Raw genomic sequence first — 19,794 nt, 5'->3', positions numbered from 1 at the left:
CAACAACAGATATGTTTGATGGAGTATAAAGACAGCTTCTCAGGAGAAGAAGCTCATTCACACTATGAAGCATGGTGGTGGAAATGTTATGGCTTGGGGTTGTTTTGCTGCCTCAGGGACTGGGCACCTTCCAGTCATTGATCCAATTTTGAATTCTGCATCATATCAAAGAGTGCTGGAAGATAAACATGTTGAAATTCTGAGAGGGAATTTGAAGCTGGCAGTACATGCAAAAGCCTCTCAAACACCTCAAGGGATTTTGCAGGAAAAGCGATTAAAAGTCATAAACTGGTGGACATATATGCAAAACAACTGTAGAAAGTTCTTTCTACTAAAGAAGGCAATATTACCTTCTGAAGCCAGTTTTGTAGTTATATTCTTTCACAGGAGAATATTACATTTATTGATATTTTTCCTTGTTTTTGTGTACAAATATATCACCTTTATCTGTCACTACTATTTTAAAGAGAATGAATTATTTGCTTGACAAAATAGGACAAAAAAAGAGAATAATTTTCATTCAGTGTACGCAGTTTTTTGCATACATATATGCATATTTTTAAAATATGAAAAAATATTTTATTGAAAATAAAGCTAAAGTTTTATTTCTCATTGTCCTCCTGCAGATGTTTTTCATTATTTTGGCCACAAAGTGTTTAACTGTGTGTCTCAATTCATACGCTGAGTGTTACGTGTGAATATACTGAATAGAAACAGAGAAGGTAAGGAGAGTGTGTCTGTGTGTCATGAATGAGCCATGCTGTTTTAATAGAATGTGATGCTTTTTATGTTTAATGGGGCACTCACCAAAAATATGGATAAAATATTATTTTACAAGAATTCATGTTACAGAGTTACAGAGAATATACTGTGCAACTGCAGTGATAACTGTAACAGTGTCAGGGACAAGGCACTGGAGGCAGACAAAAGTCCAAAATCCCAAACTTTAATTTCAAGCTTAAATTTACATACATGAGGGCTGTAGACAACACACAGCACAAATGTGGAGCAGACAAAAGGTATATATATATATATATATATATATATATATATATATATATATATAACCGTTAAATATCCCAAAACACAGATCAGCCTTAACAGAAATCTAAGAATTCTAAGAAACAAGCAAAAGGTCATTCAGGAGAAAATAAATTGGATTCCGGAAAATATGAGGAATAAAAGAAAGAGCTGAGAGGATTTATAATAAAGCATTTTTCAGTTTTGCTGTTTATTCTTCTGTGCATTAAAGTGTATGAATCCAGTAATTTAATCTAATGCATTTCTAGTGTGACATTGCTAGATGGTTTCTCTTCTTTTCTTGAGATTTTATGCAAGAAAAGGATCTACTTCTTCCAAGACTGCTGTGCAGTTTAATAAAACAAACCTGAGAATGTATGAAGTCATTTGTGTTGCTTCTTGTCAGTATTCCATAGCACAGTTTACTAATTGTCACTTCAAGGTTTTTAAAGGACTTTTATCTCAACAGAACTGACAGATGTGGCCAACTGGAGCTGTCATTAAACAGTGGCAGAAACCTTTTCCTCCACTTTTCTCTTCCTCCACAAGGCTACATGAACTGCAGTTATAGATAGTTGAAGAGTGACACTTGTACTAATACAAACCAAAATTCATGCTTAACAAATGAAATGTATTTACCTCAGCTTCTCAGGCATAAAAGCAGTTTAGGTACAGTCTGCCTTACTTATATTGCCATCTAGTGTCAAGTCAGTGAATGCAACATTATATAGTTTAGGAGTGCTAAACAGAGCAACTCAGTTACACAGTCCATACTGTTCTTCACCAAAATGTTTCTGTGAAACTGTCAGTAGAAAAGCATGAAAGCCCACTATTTTAAACAGCTAAATAACAGTAATGACAATTTTTACTTAAAAAGCTAACGTCAAATATAAGTCTAATATTAACTCAACCAGATTACAATTGGTAGAAATGATCAATTCCAGTAATAAATGTGCATTGTGTTTTCTTGCTAGAGACATCACTGTTTCAGCTGTTATAGTATGTTTGTGTCATAGAATTAGCATCTCATTTTTACTAAAATCAAAAGTGACAGGGCTTTCTCTCTTGGTTTGAAAGGACAGATTGCATAATATATAATAAGTAATATATTGATTACAGAACACATTGATTCGTCGTGATTTTTAAAAATAATAATAAATACTGGTGGTATCTTAGAGTTCTAATACTTCATCATGTTGACAAGTTACTTTTCAAACAAGAAATTGTCACTGCTTCACAGTTTTTATGTTCTCCACTGCATCATACAAAGCCATGCTGGGTTAATGTTTGGTGAAGCTTAGAGTCTCCACACAAAAAACAAACATTTTACTTTTATATCATTCATGTTTAACTTTTTCCCTCCTAAATATAATTCTCCAGAGGAATCTGAGAACTGAAACGCAGATGAACGTCGCAAGCAAAACAGCAGTCAGCAAGACTGCGATGACATCAAGAGAGTTGTAAACAAACCAGGACATTTTGTAGGATTGAGACCGTAGATGAGGGGCTCCTTTGTGCCTCATAACATACTCTATCCAAAACACTGCCTGATCCAGAGGCTTCATGGGCTGATCTCGGTGCAGCCTTGAGAGCATCTGCATTTTTTCCCTGTAAGTCGAATTGTAAAGAACCGCCATCAGTGCCTCTGCAAAGATGTGTCTGTTGAGCATGGCAATGTCCACAATCACAGCTGCTCCCTTTGCTCTGACTCTGGAGAGATTGTCAGGCTGATCGAAGAACAAGGGAAGTCCAACTACTGGAACCCCGTGGTAAATTGCTTCCTGAACTCCATTGGTGCCTCCGTGGGTCACGAACACTCTAGTTTTGGGATGTCCTAAGAGGTCGTTCTGTGGCAGCCAGCTGACCAGTAATGTGTTGTTGCCCAGGTTGCTTGGCCTTTGTCCCATATACCTCCAAATAACCTTTTGAGGCAGCTGAGCAAAGGCTGCGGCAATTTCTTCAGAGACAACTTGAGGAAGTTTCCCAACTAAAGTTCCTAGAGTCATTATAACAACCCCATGATCTCCAGAACTCTGGACAAACTTCTCCAGGTCATCAGAGAGCGACTTTGGGGGCTTGCACTGAAATCCACCCATGTAGACTATATTTGGCATTGTTGGACGTGGAAATTCAAAAATAAAATCATTTCTCATGAGCCATATATCAGCATCCAGGAAAAAAGTTGAGTAGTCCACATCAGGGCCAAAGTATCGTTTAACTATTGGTTTGTAATTAGGTTCTGTGATCATTGATAGTGTGTACATCCCAGCATTATAACTCAAAAAATTCTTTACCCTTTGAAGGAAAGTCATCTTATCAGTCAGCTCTGTTGCAGTAAAAGGAATGTATGCCAGCGGTGAGGGAGCCAAGAGGAAGTGAGCTTCACCTTGAATGGTCCATCTGACGTTGTTAACAAGTGGAATTTGGAGCCAACGTGCCAGCATGGCCCCTCCGCCGATACCAGGGTCAGTCAAAACCACATCATATTTGGCAGCATGGAGAGATTGCATCAGATTCTTATCTTCAAACATCTGAATAATTAGTTCACTCGCTGCCTTATGAAAGTTAAAGAACTGATCTATAACCATATTATCTATCTGATGCTGAGCCCAGAAGCGAGACCAAAAAGACTGAGGGTTACTCTGAAGCCGGATCTCCAACTGTTGAGGCAAAGACACGTCAAAGTGGTCCTCAAATCCTCCAGGATAGGGAATAGTTACAGAAGTGTAGACGGGAGACGTCTCACTGATGTACCAGCTATCGGACGTCCGAACCACAGTGACCTGGTGGCCTTTGGCATGCAGTTCCTCTATGAGTACTTTCATGTTCACCCAATGGCTTCCATCGAGGGGGAACACCAGAATTTTGCCCCCAGATGCAGAGGATAGCTGATTCAAGAGTAAAATAATGGCAAACCAAGACAAATTGGACATCTTCATGACGAGGCACCTGAAAAAAAAAAGTGAGTTTGCAGCTGTTTGTATCTGTGTACAGTCATATTACAACATGAAATGCACATGTGGAAATTACTGGTGCGCTACTTAAGTATAATTACTGCATTTGATACCACATTGTACCTTTACTGCACTGTATTTTTAAGACAAACATTGTACTGTTTACTCCCCTACTTTTTGTGACAGCTGTTTACTCTTACCTTGTCAGAGATAAACATTTTGAAAGTCATTGGATTCAGGATTCAGCAGTTCATCTACAGAGACATTTCTCCTTAATTGGTTTAACTAAAATAACTGATTAAGGCCAAAATAGGTCTAATTAGCAAACATTTTTTTAAAGATAGAAGACTAAAGTAAAAATATCTATATATATCTTTGCTTTTCTCTCCCATTAATCATCTGACACCCCCCTCAGATTTATCATGGATGTACCAGCTGTATTGAAAGTGGCAGATGCAACTGTAAAATTCTGTTTACTTACCATTTTATCAGTCACAAGGGATATTTTACTGTTGTTTGATAAGTATTATGTAAGTCTTATCAAGCATCAAAAATAAAAATATTTACAAAATACTTAACCCTCAGGTCGTCCTGCAGATCAAAATTGACCCGTTTTAAAGTTTGAAAATGTGGGGAAAAAATCTATTTTTACAGTGAAACTTCTGATGTCCACATTTTCAACATTTTTGGGAAATTTTTGAACATTTTTTCATGGAAAAAAGAAATGTTAAAAATGTTTCTTAAGAACATTCACACAAAAATCAACCAAAATCCAGCAAATTTCTCTGGATTTTGGTTGATTTTGTGAAGTTTTACTGATATATATGTAATCACTTCAGATATTTTTAGGACTTTTTTTTGCAAGATTTTTACTCATTTTTTGAAAATATTTACAAGAATTTTCTTGCCAGATTTGGGGGATTTTTTTAAAATAAAACTTTTAAGGGAAACTTTTAAGGAATTATTGGGATTTTCATACTGAAAATTTTGCAAATTTTCAGAAATTTGGGGACTTTTTTTGTTGAATTTTTGGATTTTTTTCAGACAAGGAAACAATATTTTTTGGTGCCCGTACATGAAGACAACAGGAGGGTTAACAATACTTATCATCTGATGCCCCACTAAGTAGGATTTTGTGTACAGGACTTTTAAAGAGCATTTTTACATAATTTTACTGGTACTTCTGCTGAAATAAATCATCTGAATACTTCTTCCATCAGTTATGAAATTGGACTGTAAATAACGCACCAGCTATGTAAAATCATTGACTCAAATGTCAACAGTGGAGTCACCCAAACATCAGAATTCAAACCACACCATTTTGTATCATATCCAGTACGATATAGTGGACCTTTAATCTAGCCCAAACTGACAAAAACTATTTAATATTTTAATAATATTCTAAAATATGGACTGATTTCTGTAACAACTCTGACAATCACATTAAATTCAAATAAAACACTTTAACACTGAGACTTGCACAGAAAATTGAATTTTTTAAAAACAATATTTCAATATAAATTGTGATTTCTGGATGGTTTTCATGTATCTGTGTTCATAACAAATCTGTATCATTTTTGCTTGTTTGTTTGTTCTAAGTAATTTTCATTCTTACCTTAATCTGGTGCTCCAGGAGAGGAAACCTAACTTCTACGACTGCAGTTGAAGTGAAGCTATTGCTCAATGAGACTTTGTGCTGTGTTGAGTCCACCTCCTGATACGTCACAGCCATCTATACAAGATACAAGTCCTGTTGTAAAATGTGTGCACTCCCCAATGAACTTTGTGAGCAAGAGTTCATGTTTAGTTATAAACAGATGAGATTTATCCGTTGTGCCATCCGGTGTCAAAAGAAGACATAAATATAAAAGTCTTTTCATTGTTTTCCCAAACTGGGCAACAACTGCTCCATACAATTTCTCACCTGTTGTACCTGTGCCATTAAGAAAGACTCCATTTCCCATGAAGGTCTTAAAAATCTTATTTTTTTATATGCAAACATTATCTTGAAATCTTGTCCTGCAAAGCCTTATTGTAGAACAAAAACAGCTCTTTCGAGGTTATTGATTAATTTGTCATTCAGTTTGTACTCCCTCGGTAGAAACTGAATGTGTGTTGCCTTCACATGACACTTTAACCCAGTGTCTCAATAGTCGTTATGGCTTGTAAAGCATGCCTGTTTGCACATAAATTCACCACTAGCAGGACTTTGAACAATGGCCCTGACAGTTCAACTTGTGAAAAAAATGCACAGTAAGTAAAAACACAACAATACTAAAGTATATTAACTATGTGACAGAACATGTGCAGCAATAAACAACGGGATGTTGGAAATGTTAGCAGTCACAACTTTGTGACACAGCTTCAAAAAACACCTTTAGAATTGCAGGCTCGTTGTTGGATGGATTATACTGTGCATGTGTTGCTGCTAGAACTGTCAGCTCCTAATGCTAAAACAGGGGCTTTATTTATTATAACCAGCATAGCATTCATCCAGGAAACTCACCTTATAATGCATGAGCACAAGATATAAGGATAGAAGGACAAATTTACCCCTCTTCTTTCAGCTCTAAGCCCACATACATTGCTATTTTAATAAACAGAAATGTTCACATTAACATTCAGGAAACATTGACTAATCAACAACTGCCAGTTTTTCTCAGAACATTGGACATTTTGTAATCTATATGCCCCCAATTACGGCAACATCTCTTTTCTCACCCAGCACGGCCATCAACACATGCTCACAGATCTAACTTCAGCTTAGATCCTATTCTGGAGACAACTACTACTAACAGCCAACCTCAAACCATCCGACTGCTTGGAGATATTTGCAGGCAAAAAATACACAGCCGAATCACGGACTTCTCCATTTACTCGAACCATTAACATTCTCATACCAGACCTCTTGACTGTACAGGTGGCATTTGAATCTGCCTCAAGCAATTGTTTTGTATTGTGAAAAATTTTAGAAATTTTGTTAAAGACACAAATAATTTCTTAAAAAGGAACACAAAGCAGATACACAGGGGAGAAAAAATTAATAAGCGATACACAAATTAAGCTCAAGCATCATAACCAACAGGACTGATAATCATGTTTTAATACAAATATTAAAATATAGGATGAAAGAGACTTGATCTAGAGGTTCTGTCACATTTTAAGACAGAAATAACTCATATCGAAGACTCTGAACAACAAGATTCTGGAAATGTGACTCCAGAAAGGGATTTATTGTTTCTAGAGGACTGTAACTAGAAAAGATCCTTGCAAAAACTGTATTTCTTACCCTTAACTAAGATCCTTAAACCCACTCTGGGATCTAAAATGACTGCACCTGATGTTGAAAAACTGTTTCATGAGAGAGATGCATTCGGAAAAAAGTGTTTAGGGATAGCATAATGCATTGGCAGGAAGTGTACAGCGACAACTTGAAAGTCTGATTCCCATCTACTCATAACTAGACAGCTTTGGAAATTAAAAATTGCAAAAAAAAAAGTAAAAAAAATTTAAAATCACACATCCTCTGAGAAATGGATACGAGACCTACAAGACAGTGACCTGATGGACACTTTGTCTGAACTTGTATTGGTATTGGATTTGCAGAACTGATACACTATCAGTCGTCTTTATAAACACAGACTGTTTACATTGACTGTTAACATTTGATGTTGTATTAATCACACACATGCAAAGGATGATTAAATATATTTAGTTTTTGTTTTTATTTTTTTGACCCCTACCTCCTTCTTTTGTTAGATTTTTTTTAAAATTAGAAATCATATGTATATTCTGTATGTTTTAAATCTACAATTTCAAGATAATTTAAAAAACAAGCAAACAGTAGTTTAAATTGATTAGAAATAAACAATTTTTAATTAAAAAAATATTTTGATAGTCCACCTATATGGTATATATATATATATATATATATATATATATATATATATATATATATATATATATATATATATATATATATATATATATATATATATATATATATATATATATATATATATATACACACACACAACATGTTTGGATTAGTCTTTTTAAGGGTTATAGGTCAAATATTTGCAGTTGGGTGTCTATTTCCTGCAAGTATCCACCAGATACAGACTGCACACTGGTAGTTTTATTATATTTTACACAAAGTCTCAGAAATCAATCAGACTATTAGCCCAGGTTTGTTGCATACAGCTTAGTTTAAGTTTTCTCAAGATACACAACTTCATATCAGGTTGTAATACAAAGGTAAATTGATATTGTTCTTTTGTGGTGCAAACATCTCCCAACATCGGTTGCAATTAACTAGTTGACATGGTGGCTTTTTGGGCTCCTGGAAGTCTGGTAGTAAGCCAGTCCTCATCTTGTTTATCTTGAGTCAAATTTTGTATTTAAAAAAAAATGATTGTAGATTATAACTAGCGTAGTATTAGATATTATATATTTAGTTTCTTAGGTTCCTGTAGTGACCACAGCACTATTAGTGCCAAAAATAAATAAAAGTGTGATGACACAAAATGAGAGCAGTGTGGTGTGCTAGCTGTCAAACGCTGTCGGCTGTGTGTACCATATATAGGTTCATATAAAGCTCCTCTCCAGCCCTTTGTTGTTGTTCTCACGCTAACATGCGAGATCCGTAGAGCCGACTCCACTGCGCGGTCGCATTCCGCCCCGACTTCCCCTCTGCCAGCGGCCTGGTGGTTTGAGATGAGTAGAAGATGTCGGTTTCGGGGCTGAAGGCCGAACTGAAGTTTTTGGAGTCAATTTTTGACCCAAATCACGAACGATTCAGAATAATAGACTGGAAACCCGATGAACTTAGTTGCCAATTCAACGTGACGGGAGAGAAGCTGCTGATCATTCATTGCAACATCACGGTGAGTCCAGGCCAGCTCTGCGCACAAGCTAACCCAGCCACTGACTATCGACTGAAACCAAATCAGTCCGCGGAAGGCACCGTGTTTACAAATCAACTACGAATAAAGTGTCCGCATTCATTTTCATTTGGTGTTTAGCCGTCAAGATTTTCGTCGCCCCTTATATTAAAGTAAGCAACACACGTCCAGGGTTAAATCCACTTTAGAAAAGTGTACAACAAAACGTCGGTTAGTAACGACGCTGCGGTAGCTTTTGCTAGCCTGTTAACTGAAAGTAACGTTAGCTTGTTTTGTTAGCCAAAATAACTGCGTTACTGTCCGCAGGACTACATTTGCTAACTTTGTAACTACTGAACTGTATCCAGAATATTCCCAACGTCATTTAGTTTAGATATTTGGGGACTTTCACGCCGTCACAGCTGCTTTTAAACAGTGTTTCAATGAATACGTTGTTCTAAACAGACGCGGTGGTTCACGTCTTTAACGTTACAGAGAGGCGGTTTAATGGAATGTTGTTCCACTGTGTTTTCTGCCTTTTCAGTAAATAGACTGATCCCTCTGACGAACTTACTGACATGTACTGAAGCGATGACGTTAGTGGCCCTTTTATCTGGACACCTGAACCGGTCAAAACCCTACACATTAAATAGTCAGCACTGTACATCAGTTACCGTTGTTTTTTTTTTCAACTAACTAATAATGTGAGCTCAGCTGTACAGGTACATATTTAGGTAACGTAGATGGGCCTGGTATTTGTATGCAGTTCAACACCAAATACTCGACCCATATCATTTCATTACTGTGAATTATTAGTGATGTGAAGTAATTTCCAAACATTGGTGAAACGCACAGTCTTTACCATCACAAAAGGAAGGTGAATGGTGTTCACATCTTAGGCTCGCTCTTCTGAAACACTTGTTTTTGTACAGTTCAGGTGGCTCAGATGATCAGCCTTCCTGACATCCTGACCACATCCTCCTCTCAGCAGAAGCTTGCATGCACACAGTTCCACATATGCTCAGCTTTGGAGACACAGACGGGCCTGTTAAAATGTTCTGAACACCATGCCATATTGAGACTGGAGCTGAGTCAGACTGCATCTCCTTTGAGTCAGTTTCAAACAAGCCAGAGTACACTCACACACATCCCAATCTAATTGCTGGAGTATAAGAGACGAGTTAGTAGAATGCGGTTCTACCCAGAATTTTTTATAAAAGACAAACTAGCGAAGCAAGACATCACTGATTGGTTTGACGCAAGCCAGGAACAGTGCAGGGCTATGCTATGGTTTTGGCATAATGAACAAACTGTATGACGCCATTCATCATGTGATGCACGCTGGAACAAAGCAATTTCACATTCACAATCACTGGTAAAGGAGCAACTGTATAGCAGTGGGAAAAAAATTGTGAGCATAATAAACTGAATTTTATCCATTTGATCCAACAACTGGAAAATGTCGAAGCAGCTCTAAGATTGTTTAATTCTATGCAGGTGTGTCAATAGGAAGTTAGTCAATTTGGCCGGCAGACGCTTATGCTTTCAGTTTGCCTCACTCTGTGTTTCCATTACATGGCAATTCTAAAACATGGCAGATGCTTTTTACTGTGTGTGCCGGTGAGCAACTTTCATTGGATTGAATTGGGCTTCATCTTTAAATTTGGTGTCCAGTTCCAGTACGTCGATGGTTTGAAGGTCCAGAGTTGCAGTGTATGGTTGGCGTCATCTTTTGTGTTTTGAGCCAGCAGGGCTGAACAATTTAGGGAAAACATTTGATTGAGATTTTTCTGTTTTTCTGCTATTTCAATTAAAGTTTGAGTTGCCATCTAGTTTTTTATATTTAAGCTGCAGTTCTATATTTATTGTGTAATAGATTAAAATGATGAAGCATTACTACAAGAGGTACAATCAAAAGTGTGACTGTAACTCAAAAAAGATGACATGATTTGACAGTTTAAACCCTGGATCAGATCTGCTCCATACCATATATGCTAAATTATAATATATCCTCTGTGATTTGCTAGTTGCATTGTTTCTAATTGTGTTTTCCATTTGAAATTGATTAATTGTTCAGCCCTACTAACAGGGCAGACATTGTAATCAAGTACTAACATTAAATTAACTAAAGTTGTTGGTTGACAGCATCCAGTGAGGTTCAGTGGAACTCTTTAACAGCAGATACAGTAGAGTTGTGGGTCTGGTGCAAAAATCACTGTTTATTCTTTAATAAAAGCTTCAAGAGTCTGGGATACTGCAAGTTCAGGTATCAGGGAGAGCAGCACACAAATGAACTGTCAATGAACAGTCAATACAGCATAGAAGAGTCTTCAATAATTCTTCAGATCTTATTAACAGAGCAGGAATTCCCAGATGAATACAAGTACATTTACTGAAGGCCAGAATTTATGTGATGAGTTAAAAGGTAATTTGGTATTGCTATAGAGAAGTTGATGCTTTTTAAATTGGAGTCGGTTGGAGCCACAGATTATTTTGTAGCTAGCATCTGGCGGCTGCTGGAGGTCTTGTACTTTAAGGTACTTTGACACTGACTTTAGCCTCAAGCTGTGATCGTTGCCACTTTGTCCCTTGGTAATAGATCCTAAAGAGTTGTGGAGTAAGGCTGCATGTGACAGTGTTTTCGTACTTGGTTAATTTGATGACTGTTTTCTTGATTGTTCAATTCGGGTTGTAGAGACAATCAACATAAATTCCTCACCATGGAGGAACATGAACAAGCAAACTGATTGCATTTGTGCTTAAAATATTACTTCAGTTAGTAACTAACTAATAACAACAGCTCTAGTATGGAGATAACTGAACAGTTTAGTGACAGTTTTGGTCCAGAATGCAAATTTTAGTGGCTCACACCACATTCAGATGATATTGGAGCTACCATAATTGCAAGTGTCACTTGTAAAAAGAAGCCATGTCAACATCAAAGTTGTAGTTATGGTTAGGAAACTCCTACGTTTTTACAGCTGTGATATATCCAGCTTAATGCTGTGTATAGTACAGCTACAGTGTAGTACGCATTAGTATGCAGCACATTCATTCATCTATGTTACTTTAACAAGAATGCAGTGTCACCATTGCTGTATAAAAATGTGCGGCATTTTCCTCTCTTGATATATAACATGGTATTGTTATGGTTATCTGGCTGCTCTACAGAACAGCTCAGGATGTTTTTATTAGGTATATATTAGCTATTTAGGTGAGAATTGTCTCTTGCATCTTCAGTTATGTAAACTGAAGTTCACTGATAATTTACCAGCTGTGTTAAGACCTAATTGAAGGCTCAGAGCAGCACTCGTCACTTCTGCTCGGGATGCTCTTGTTCTACAGCTGGCAGGAGACAAATCATTCTGTTCAGTGGGTGGCTGTGTGGGCTCAGATATTTCCTTTGAAATTACTTGTAGCTCTGGAATAAACTCTGAACCTTTTTATGTAAATGAGATTTCCAACCCTGGGCAACATGTTGGTCTTTTCAATGCAGTAGCCTTGTCTGTTAAGTGCTATGTAGACAACAAAGCCAGTAACACACAAGCATGAAGGGCTAAATTTCCATTTCTTATTGTTACCTCTGTTGCAGGAATCCTATCCCTCAACACCACCAATATGGTTTGTTGACTCTGATGATCCTAGTCTGGCTGAAGTGTTGGAGCGTTTAGAGGATGTGAGAAAAGGCAGCACATTGGTAAGTTTGCTGATATGGATTCACAGAGAATTGCACAGCATGATAATGTAACATACACTCTGTGGACCATTTATTTGGTATGTTTGTGCAGTCTATAGCAGTCCAATACAACAGTCCTCCTGCAACATCTGTTTTGACAAAATTTCATAGTGTTCAGTTTTAGATAAAATGATTAGAAATGTGGAAATTACAATTACTGAAGTCATCGTCACAGATGGTGTTTTAGTGAACTACATTATATTCCGAGACATTTCAAAGTTTATGTCTCGTTACAGTGGTTGGACTTTTCATTTAAGTGCAGCAGCACATAATTTAGACGCACCCATAATTTTAACAGACACAATGGTATTTTCTTAACACATTATGTAAATGATTATCAACAGGAATAAACATGCAGATAATGTTTTGTACATTTTTCTCATAAGGATGATCTGGGACTCACACTTTTGACTTTGATATTAGCAGTACTGAATTTTATTGTCATTTCTGACTCCTTGCTGCTTTGGTTGCTGCTACCTTGCCCTAATATGTTTCAGGGAACAGCCATGCATCTGTTACAACAGAAAACAGAAAGTTTCTAGGAGACGTATAATCCAAGCTGTTTTCTCTAGCTACTATTTATAAATGTCTTCTAAACGCATCACATTCAGTCTGTTCATAAGTGCTATAGTTTACCAATGTTTCCTGGATGTCCTTAGTGGACTGTAGTCAGGTGGGCAAAGAGAAGCCTCTAGTCTAGTCTTTAGTCTGCACTTACTTGCTGTAGTGTGCAAATCAGACAGGTATGTGACAGTGTGAGACTGAATGATTTTATCTACCTGGGCAGACCTGTTAAATGTCAGGCACAACCAATGAAAACGTTCAGTTTGACCAGACTGATAATTTGTCACATATACAGCCAACGACTGCAGTGTTTAAACAAACTATTTAGTACATTTTTGTCAACAAAAACTGAGTATTTTAAGGATCACAAAAGAAGACTTTACAGCCAAACATTTGTTGCATAATAAGCTAATAAAGAGGACACTTAGTGTATTCAGTGCTATAACAGAGTAAACTTTGAAGTATTGCTACTATTTGTTTTTTTTCTCTTTATTGACATTTTATTCCCTTGATGTTGCTTAAAGCTTCTTCAGCAGCTGAAGCGCCTCATTTGCGATCTCTGTCGGCTTTACAACCTGCCACAACATCCAGATGTGGAAATGCTGGACCAGCCTCTTCCTGCTGGCCCAATTACCCAAGACCGAAAGGTATGCATTGCTTACAAGAGTAAAACTCACTATCTGTATACTGAATTCAGAAAACCACTCGTTTTCAACTTGCAATGTTTCACCCCACTGCAGCATGGGCCATCAGATGAGGTGACATCTGAAGAGGAGGAGGAGGAAGAAATGGGAGAGGTGCCTATTTATGTATATTCCTGACAGTTCAGTGGATTGATATGATCAGTAACATATTCATCCAATTGTTGTACATCCTGTCTCTAAACATAATTTATGCACTGTGGCAGCAGGACATTGATCTGGACCAAGACCTGGACCATTATGACATGAAAGAAGAGGAGCCAGCAAGTGGGAAAAAGTCCGAAGATGATGGGATAGAAAAAGAAAATCTGGCCATCCTGGAGAAAATCCGTAAAAACCAGAGACAAGATCATTTGAATGTAAGTGCTCGCACCATTCATGTTTATCTTTACGGAGATTAGTGACTGTAATAGACCGGAAACGTTGAGGAGCTGCTTACCCCTGTTGTTCAACACAAAAGCTTGGATGTCTCTTAGGTAGGATTGTTGTTCACCGCCTTGAAAACCTCTGGTGCGCTATGTCATCCTATTAATTTGTGTTCTACCATCTGTGTGATGCTGCATTTTGTGATTTGTGTTTCAGGGTGCAGTCTCTGGCTCAGTGCAAGCCTCAGACCGCCTAATGAAGGAACTCAGGGAGATCTACAGGTCACAGAGTTACAAGACAGGTGATTACAAGGACACTTTCCTCTTGAGTTTCTTCTTTGATTCTTATAACATTTCATCAGCATATTAAAGTAAAAGTCTTACTTATTTCACAGGTATTTATTCAGTCGAACTAGTCAATGACAGCCTTTATGAATGGCATGTCAAGTTAAGGACGTAAGTACTTACATTGAGTTGCTTTTACAGTTTTCCAGCTTCTACAGTGCTGTGTGTTCTGCTAGATTTGACTTGTGGTTCTTTGTTACAGGGTAGACCCAGATAGTCCATTACATAGCGACTTGCAGGTCTTAAAAGAAAAAGAAGGGGTGGACTACATTCTGCTCAATTTCTCTTATAAAGTGAGTCCTTTTGTTTTGTTTGTGTTGGTTTTTGGGTGAAGAGTTTTCAGAATAATCACATTTCTTTTACCTCTATTTGACAGGATAATTTTCCTTTCGACCCACCTTTTGTACGGGTCATCTCACCTGTGCTCTCCGGAGGGTAAGTATATAGTGGTGTCCCCATGCCCAGTTTATATATGAAGTATTCCAAAGTAGGGCTGAAACGATTCCTCGAGTTATTCGATTACTAAAATTCCTCGAGGCAAAATTCTCTGATCAAGTCTTCATTTAATCCACTACATACCAAACTCCAGCTCACTAACTGGTGGACCACGGTACAAGTCCGGACCTAGACGTCATCCAATTTTAAATTTGACGTGACGCTTCTAATTTCACTAGCGCAGCTTTTCTGTTGTTTACGGCGTTGGTTTAGCAGACCAGAGGACTGAACTACGAAGGCAGTTTAACATAGTCAGGCTTTCTTTGTGTAAGTCAGCTCCACAAAAACTAAAACCTCAGACAGAGTTACCAGGTATGAAGTTTGTTTTCAACTTTCTGTGTTAACTTTCTGCTTCAAACTAGTCCTCATAAACAGGAGAGTTTCACGCTTCATTTCACTTGTTTTCCACACAAAATGAACCAATCACAAACAGGTTGTTTTAACTGTTAAATGTGTGTAATATGATTGTTTTGCCGATCAATGCAGCTGATGATTTCTGACAGACAGCTGCACAATGAAACTATCAAACTTCATATGTTCAGGCATGATCTGGTCTGGCACAGTCTCATAATGAAGGAAATCACTTTAATTTGTGGCTAAATCTGAGTGAAACTAATTTTACTGATTGAATATTCTCTGTAATAAATACTAACAAACTGATCAGTTTTCTTATTTGTGTTTTATCAGCAGTTTAAACAGACCAAACATATTTATGCAATTTCTGCATTACCAACTCAATACATGTCGGGTTCCCATGGCTTTGAGTTTTAGTTGAATACTATAGTACACCACACCGCAAATGTTCCACCAGGACACCAAGTGCGGAATCCAATTACTCGATTGATTGCCAGAATACTCGATTACTAAATTAATCGATAGCTGCAGCCCTATTCCAAAGAAATCAGTGACTTGGTCCACATTTGTTGTTTGCACACTTTTTAAATAGGTGTTACACTTTTTTGGAAGAGATTTACTCTCCGTATTAATTAGTTTCTTTTTGTGAAATGGAATATCAGAAATGTGAAGTATTAACTCTGCTTTTTTCAGGATGGCTTTCACACCATATTTAGTGCTTGCAGCTGTTGGAAATGTGTTGATACTTTGCTAGTGTACAAGCAGATGTCTGATCATTTAATGAAAAGCTGCATGATTTTTAGGCGCAGGGCTAATTTTGTTACATGCTACGTGACTACTGCATAGTGCAGTCTGTGTGGTTTGTTTAAGACTGGCTGCAGCTGGATCATTTGTCAAATATTACAAGTATTCTGTCTAACAGTCTGATGTTTTGACAGTTAATTCAAAGCTTAATAGTGCATCTCAAATTCTAGAGATTCTTTAAAGGGATCTGATTAATTGAAAAATTATATGCCTCTAAATTACTCTTGCACATGGCAAATAAACATATTCAGGTTGAATTATAGCAAATTTGCAAAAAGTCAGGTGAACACTTTTTTCACCAATAGTCCTTCATATACTGTTATTTTCTTATTTCAGTTATGTTCTAGGGGGAGGAGCCTTGTGCATGGAACTTCTCACAAAACAGGTTGGTAAATAGGTTTGATACATCCCATGATATTGTTTTGTTCACCTCAGAAAATCAAGCAACTGGACTTGTTTTGTGTGTTTTCAGGGCTGGAGCAGTGCCTATTCCATAGAATCTGTCATTATGCAGATAAATGCAACTCTGGTTAAAGGAAAAGCCAGAGTGCAGTTTGGAGCCAATAAGGTAACGGATGTCATCATGTTCTGATGAATTGTTAATGTCTCATTCTCAAAACAACAAGGTCATTCAGAAGGGGCATAGTTCCAGCTGCATAACAAACATATCTGTTAATTAACAGAGTATCTTTTTCTTTCAGAACCAGTACAATCTTGCCAGAGCACAACAGTCATACAAATCCCTGGTGCAGATACATGAAAAGAACGGTAAGTCAATATTTATGAATGATGTGCACTCATTAAACACACAGTGGTATGAATCTGTTGGCAAAGGAGTTTCTCTCTGTGTTCTCCAGGCTGGTACACACCACCTAAAGAAGACGGATAAGGAGCTACTACCACTATGCACTGGGAACATGTCTTTGGGTCATCTTGTTTTCTTTGGAATATTTTCCCCTCTCTGACTTACTGGGAATTTATCATCTTTCTCGCGGAAACCATCTCGTTGGCTCATCTGACAAGTACTCCTTCACCCCCACTCCGGGAAAAGACTTTATTCTGGTCTCACCTTGCTTCTCCCCTCAGTGTTTTAGTGAGGAGGAGGAGGATGTGAGGGTATCACTAGTCCTGTTTTCTAAATATGCTCATTGTCTTTTGGAAAAAAAAAAAACAAAAAAAACTTTTCTCCTTTAAATGCGGGGAAATGCTTTTTCTTTAGCTGCTTTGACAAAGTGGGCTTCACAGTCAGTTACCCCTCCTTAAAATGGAGATTTCAAAAGAAGATTGACACTGAAGCTCTTGAAGTGGCACCTCATCACATGTTTTTATTGACTGCGACTTTTTTTTCTTCTTTTTGGAAATTAACTGGTACATAAAAGCAAATATTGTCTTTAGAAATATTATTTGGGTATTGTTTTTCTTATTCGAGCATCCTAGACAATAAATGAGCTGATTTCACATTTTGAAAACTTAAAATTAAGGTTACCTGCTACTCGGTATCTTTTAGCTCTTACTTTGTAAAATGTGTGACAAATATTGGGCCAAGCAGAATCAAAATGCTGCAGTGTTGTTGAACTAAGATCAGCTGTCGTTGAACAAATCAGCCAGTGGTCAAAAAGAAAACAAGGCCAATGGTTATATCTCAGAATCTGCACATTGTATATCTTGGGAAGAAGATATATGATTTATTTTTGCCAGAAGATGAGTGTTATGACATTTTGGAGGTTCCAACAGGCCTAACTATGAAGCTGAAGGGCTCTTTTTGCCTTATTTCTGTTCACGGCCCTGCAAGTGCTATTGGTCTTTCAACTGATTATCGCTGTAGAGGTTGACTGCTAGTTTGATGCTTGTGCAAAGTTAACAGCATGTTGTACAGGAGCCTCATCTCAACCGCTGTTATAAAACAATAGTTGGACTTGATTGCAGTCACTTTGTTGAGCAGAACTGCTGGGATGGGCTTTACGGGGGAAATAAATTGAGGTTCTCTTGGATGTTTGATCTTTCGTCATTCTGCCCATTTTTACAGCAGATTTGTTGCATCTTCCTGACACAAATCCATTTGCAGTGGTTTGCCCCCGCCTGTTTGAAACTGCTGCCCTGTTACTTGACATCACTTGTAGGGCTTCCTTTGCCACCACAGTCTACCACAGATGTGTTCTGACGTTGCTTTTGGAGACGGATCATTCTGAAGTGTGATGAAAACTGAACCTGAAACTCAGAATACCTGTATGAAACTGTACATTTTAACTTTGACCATGCAATATACTGTAGTACGCTACCAGTACTGCTGTTCCCCATTCTACAGGACACACACTGTATCTATCAATCCGTTGGCTCTTTTGCAGTTTATTTGTTAACACTGTCTGCAAAAGTATGTTTGAATGGCAACTCAGGTAACAAACAATACTTATGAGGGGGATCTGTACATGGACATGCTGAGTTATAGGTGACTGTGGGATTAATTAGTGTTCTGAACCACCAATGTTTTCGCTCTTTCGCCCACTGATCTGATGTCAGAAACAGGAAATGAAATAAGCTTTACAAATATGGGTCACATGGTTTTGTAATTAAAGCTATGAAAATTGGAGGATTGCAGTAGCATGATGACCACCCTGTGTAATGATTCATCAATACCTGCTGTAGTACACATGGGATTTTGGTTTGTCTTTAAATTTTCCTGATTAAAAATGTTTGCACAACTGGCGACAGCGTGCCTGGAGAGGTGTTACAACAAAAAACATGAGCTGAATGCTTTCAAATCAGGAAAAATGCTTTTTTTCTCAGCTCCACATCCTATTGTTACATGTCTGAAGTCTCTGAGGGTGGAGGAATTATCGACCTGACGGGCCTGTGTTGTCTGGTGGCACAGAGAAGTTACACCACAAACCTTCTGAAGTTTTAACTACAGTCTCTGCTACAGAGCCTTTACCCAGCCGTGTGAACGCCTCCATCCAAAATGCCAAAACTCTGGTCACAGAAGATATTATGTGATGAAATTTCACAGTCGTGGTGATTGGGACTTGCACGCTTCTTTAACTGGACTGTGTGTTGAAAAGATTCATTTATCTCAATGGTCAATTCATTTTCCGGCACCAACAAGCTGATGATAGTCTGGCTCTGTTGGCTCGCTGTGGTTTTATTTTTCATTTTCCATTTGAAAAAAATTTTGACCATGTACAGTAATTTGTAAACTTGCATCAAGTTTATGAATAAAGAATTTTAAGATTATTGCGGTTTCCCTGTCTGTTATTGAAATAACTGGATAGCAAAATAGTTTTATTAATATTACTGATGTCTTTAGTGTCGGTCAGGGTTGCTGATATATTAAATTTATTATACTTTAGATTTTATGATATAATAAATATTAAGTCATTTTGTTTATTGCTGATACAGCTTTCATTCTTATTTGTTGCTCTGGATGAAAGAATCCAGAGCAACAAACAACAAGAAAGCAGCCTGGAAGATGAAAGAAGTATCTGCAGTTTAATTGTAATTTCGCCTGTTGTATACAATTTGTGTAAAATGTAGACTTCACTGCAAAGAACCGTATAATTTGGTACAAACTAGATGAAA

The 19,794-nt window shown here is 37.5% G+C and overlaps 2 protein-coding genes across 3 annotated transcripts; one reads left to right on the top strand and one right to left on the bottom strand.

Moving 5' to 3' along the window:
* Positions 1–1,048: 1,048 nt before the first annotated feature.
* On the bottom strand, positions 1,049–8,690 carry LOC111587619 (UDP-glucuronosyltransferase 2C1-like). Its single transcript, XM_035942635.2, has 3 exons — positions 8,551–8,690; positions 5,590–5,706; positions 1,049–3,969 (listed from the first exon to the last, which is right to left on the bottom strand). Exon 3 carries the CDS (start codon positions 3,957–3,959, stop codon positions 2,358–2,360), a length of 1,602 nt encoding a protein of 533 aa, XP_035798528.2. The 5' UTR covers positions 3,960–3,969; positions 5,590–5,706; positions 8,551–8,690; the 3' UTR covers positions 1,049–2,357.
* LOC111587620 (ubiquitin-conjugating enzyme E2 Q2-like) lies at positions 8,605–19,449 on the top strand. Of its 2 annotated transcripts, none has more exons than XM_023297643.3 (13): positions 8,605–8,860; positions 12,450–12,554; positions 13,682–13,804; positions 13,898–13,954; positions 14,068–14,217; positions 14,441–14,525; positions 14,619–14,679; positions 14,771–14,861; positions 14,945–15,003; positions 16,558–16,606; positions 16,694–16,789; positions 16,923–16,989; positions 17,079–19,449. In XM_023297643.3, exons 1-13 carry the CDS (start codon positions 8,702–8,704, stop codon positions 17,108–17,110), a joined length of 1,134 nt encoding a protein of 377 aa, XP_023153411.1. In that variant the 5' UTR covers positions 8,605–8,701; the 3' UTR covers positions 17,111–19,449. The 2 variants fall into 2 exon arrangements, with proteins under 2 accessions (XP_023153411.1, XP_023153410.1); XM_023297642.3 differs by having other exon boundaries at positions 14,065–14,217.
* The last annotated feature ends 345 nt before the right edge of the window (positions 19,450–19,794 follow it).

Source organism: Amphiprion ocellaris, chromosome 3 (genome assembly GCF_022539595.1).
Source record: "Amphiprion ocellaris isolate individual 3 ecotype Okinawa chromosome 3, ASM2253959v1, whole genome shotgun sequence".
Lineage (NCBI taxonomy): Eukaryota > Metazoa > Chordata > Actinopteri > Pomacentridae > Amphiprion > Amphiprion ocellaris.
The sequence above is the reverse complement of the archived record's forward strand: the minus strand, read 5'-3'. Positions and strand labels throughout refer to the sequence as shown.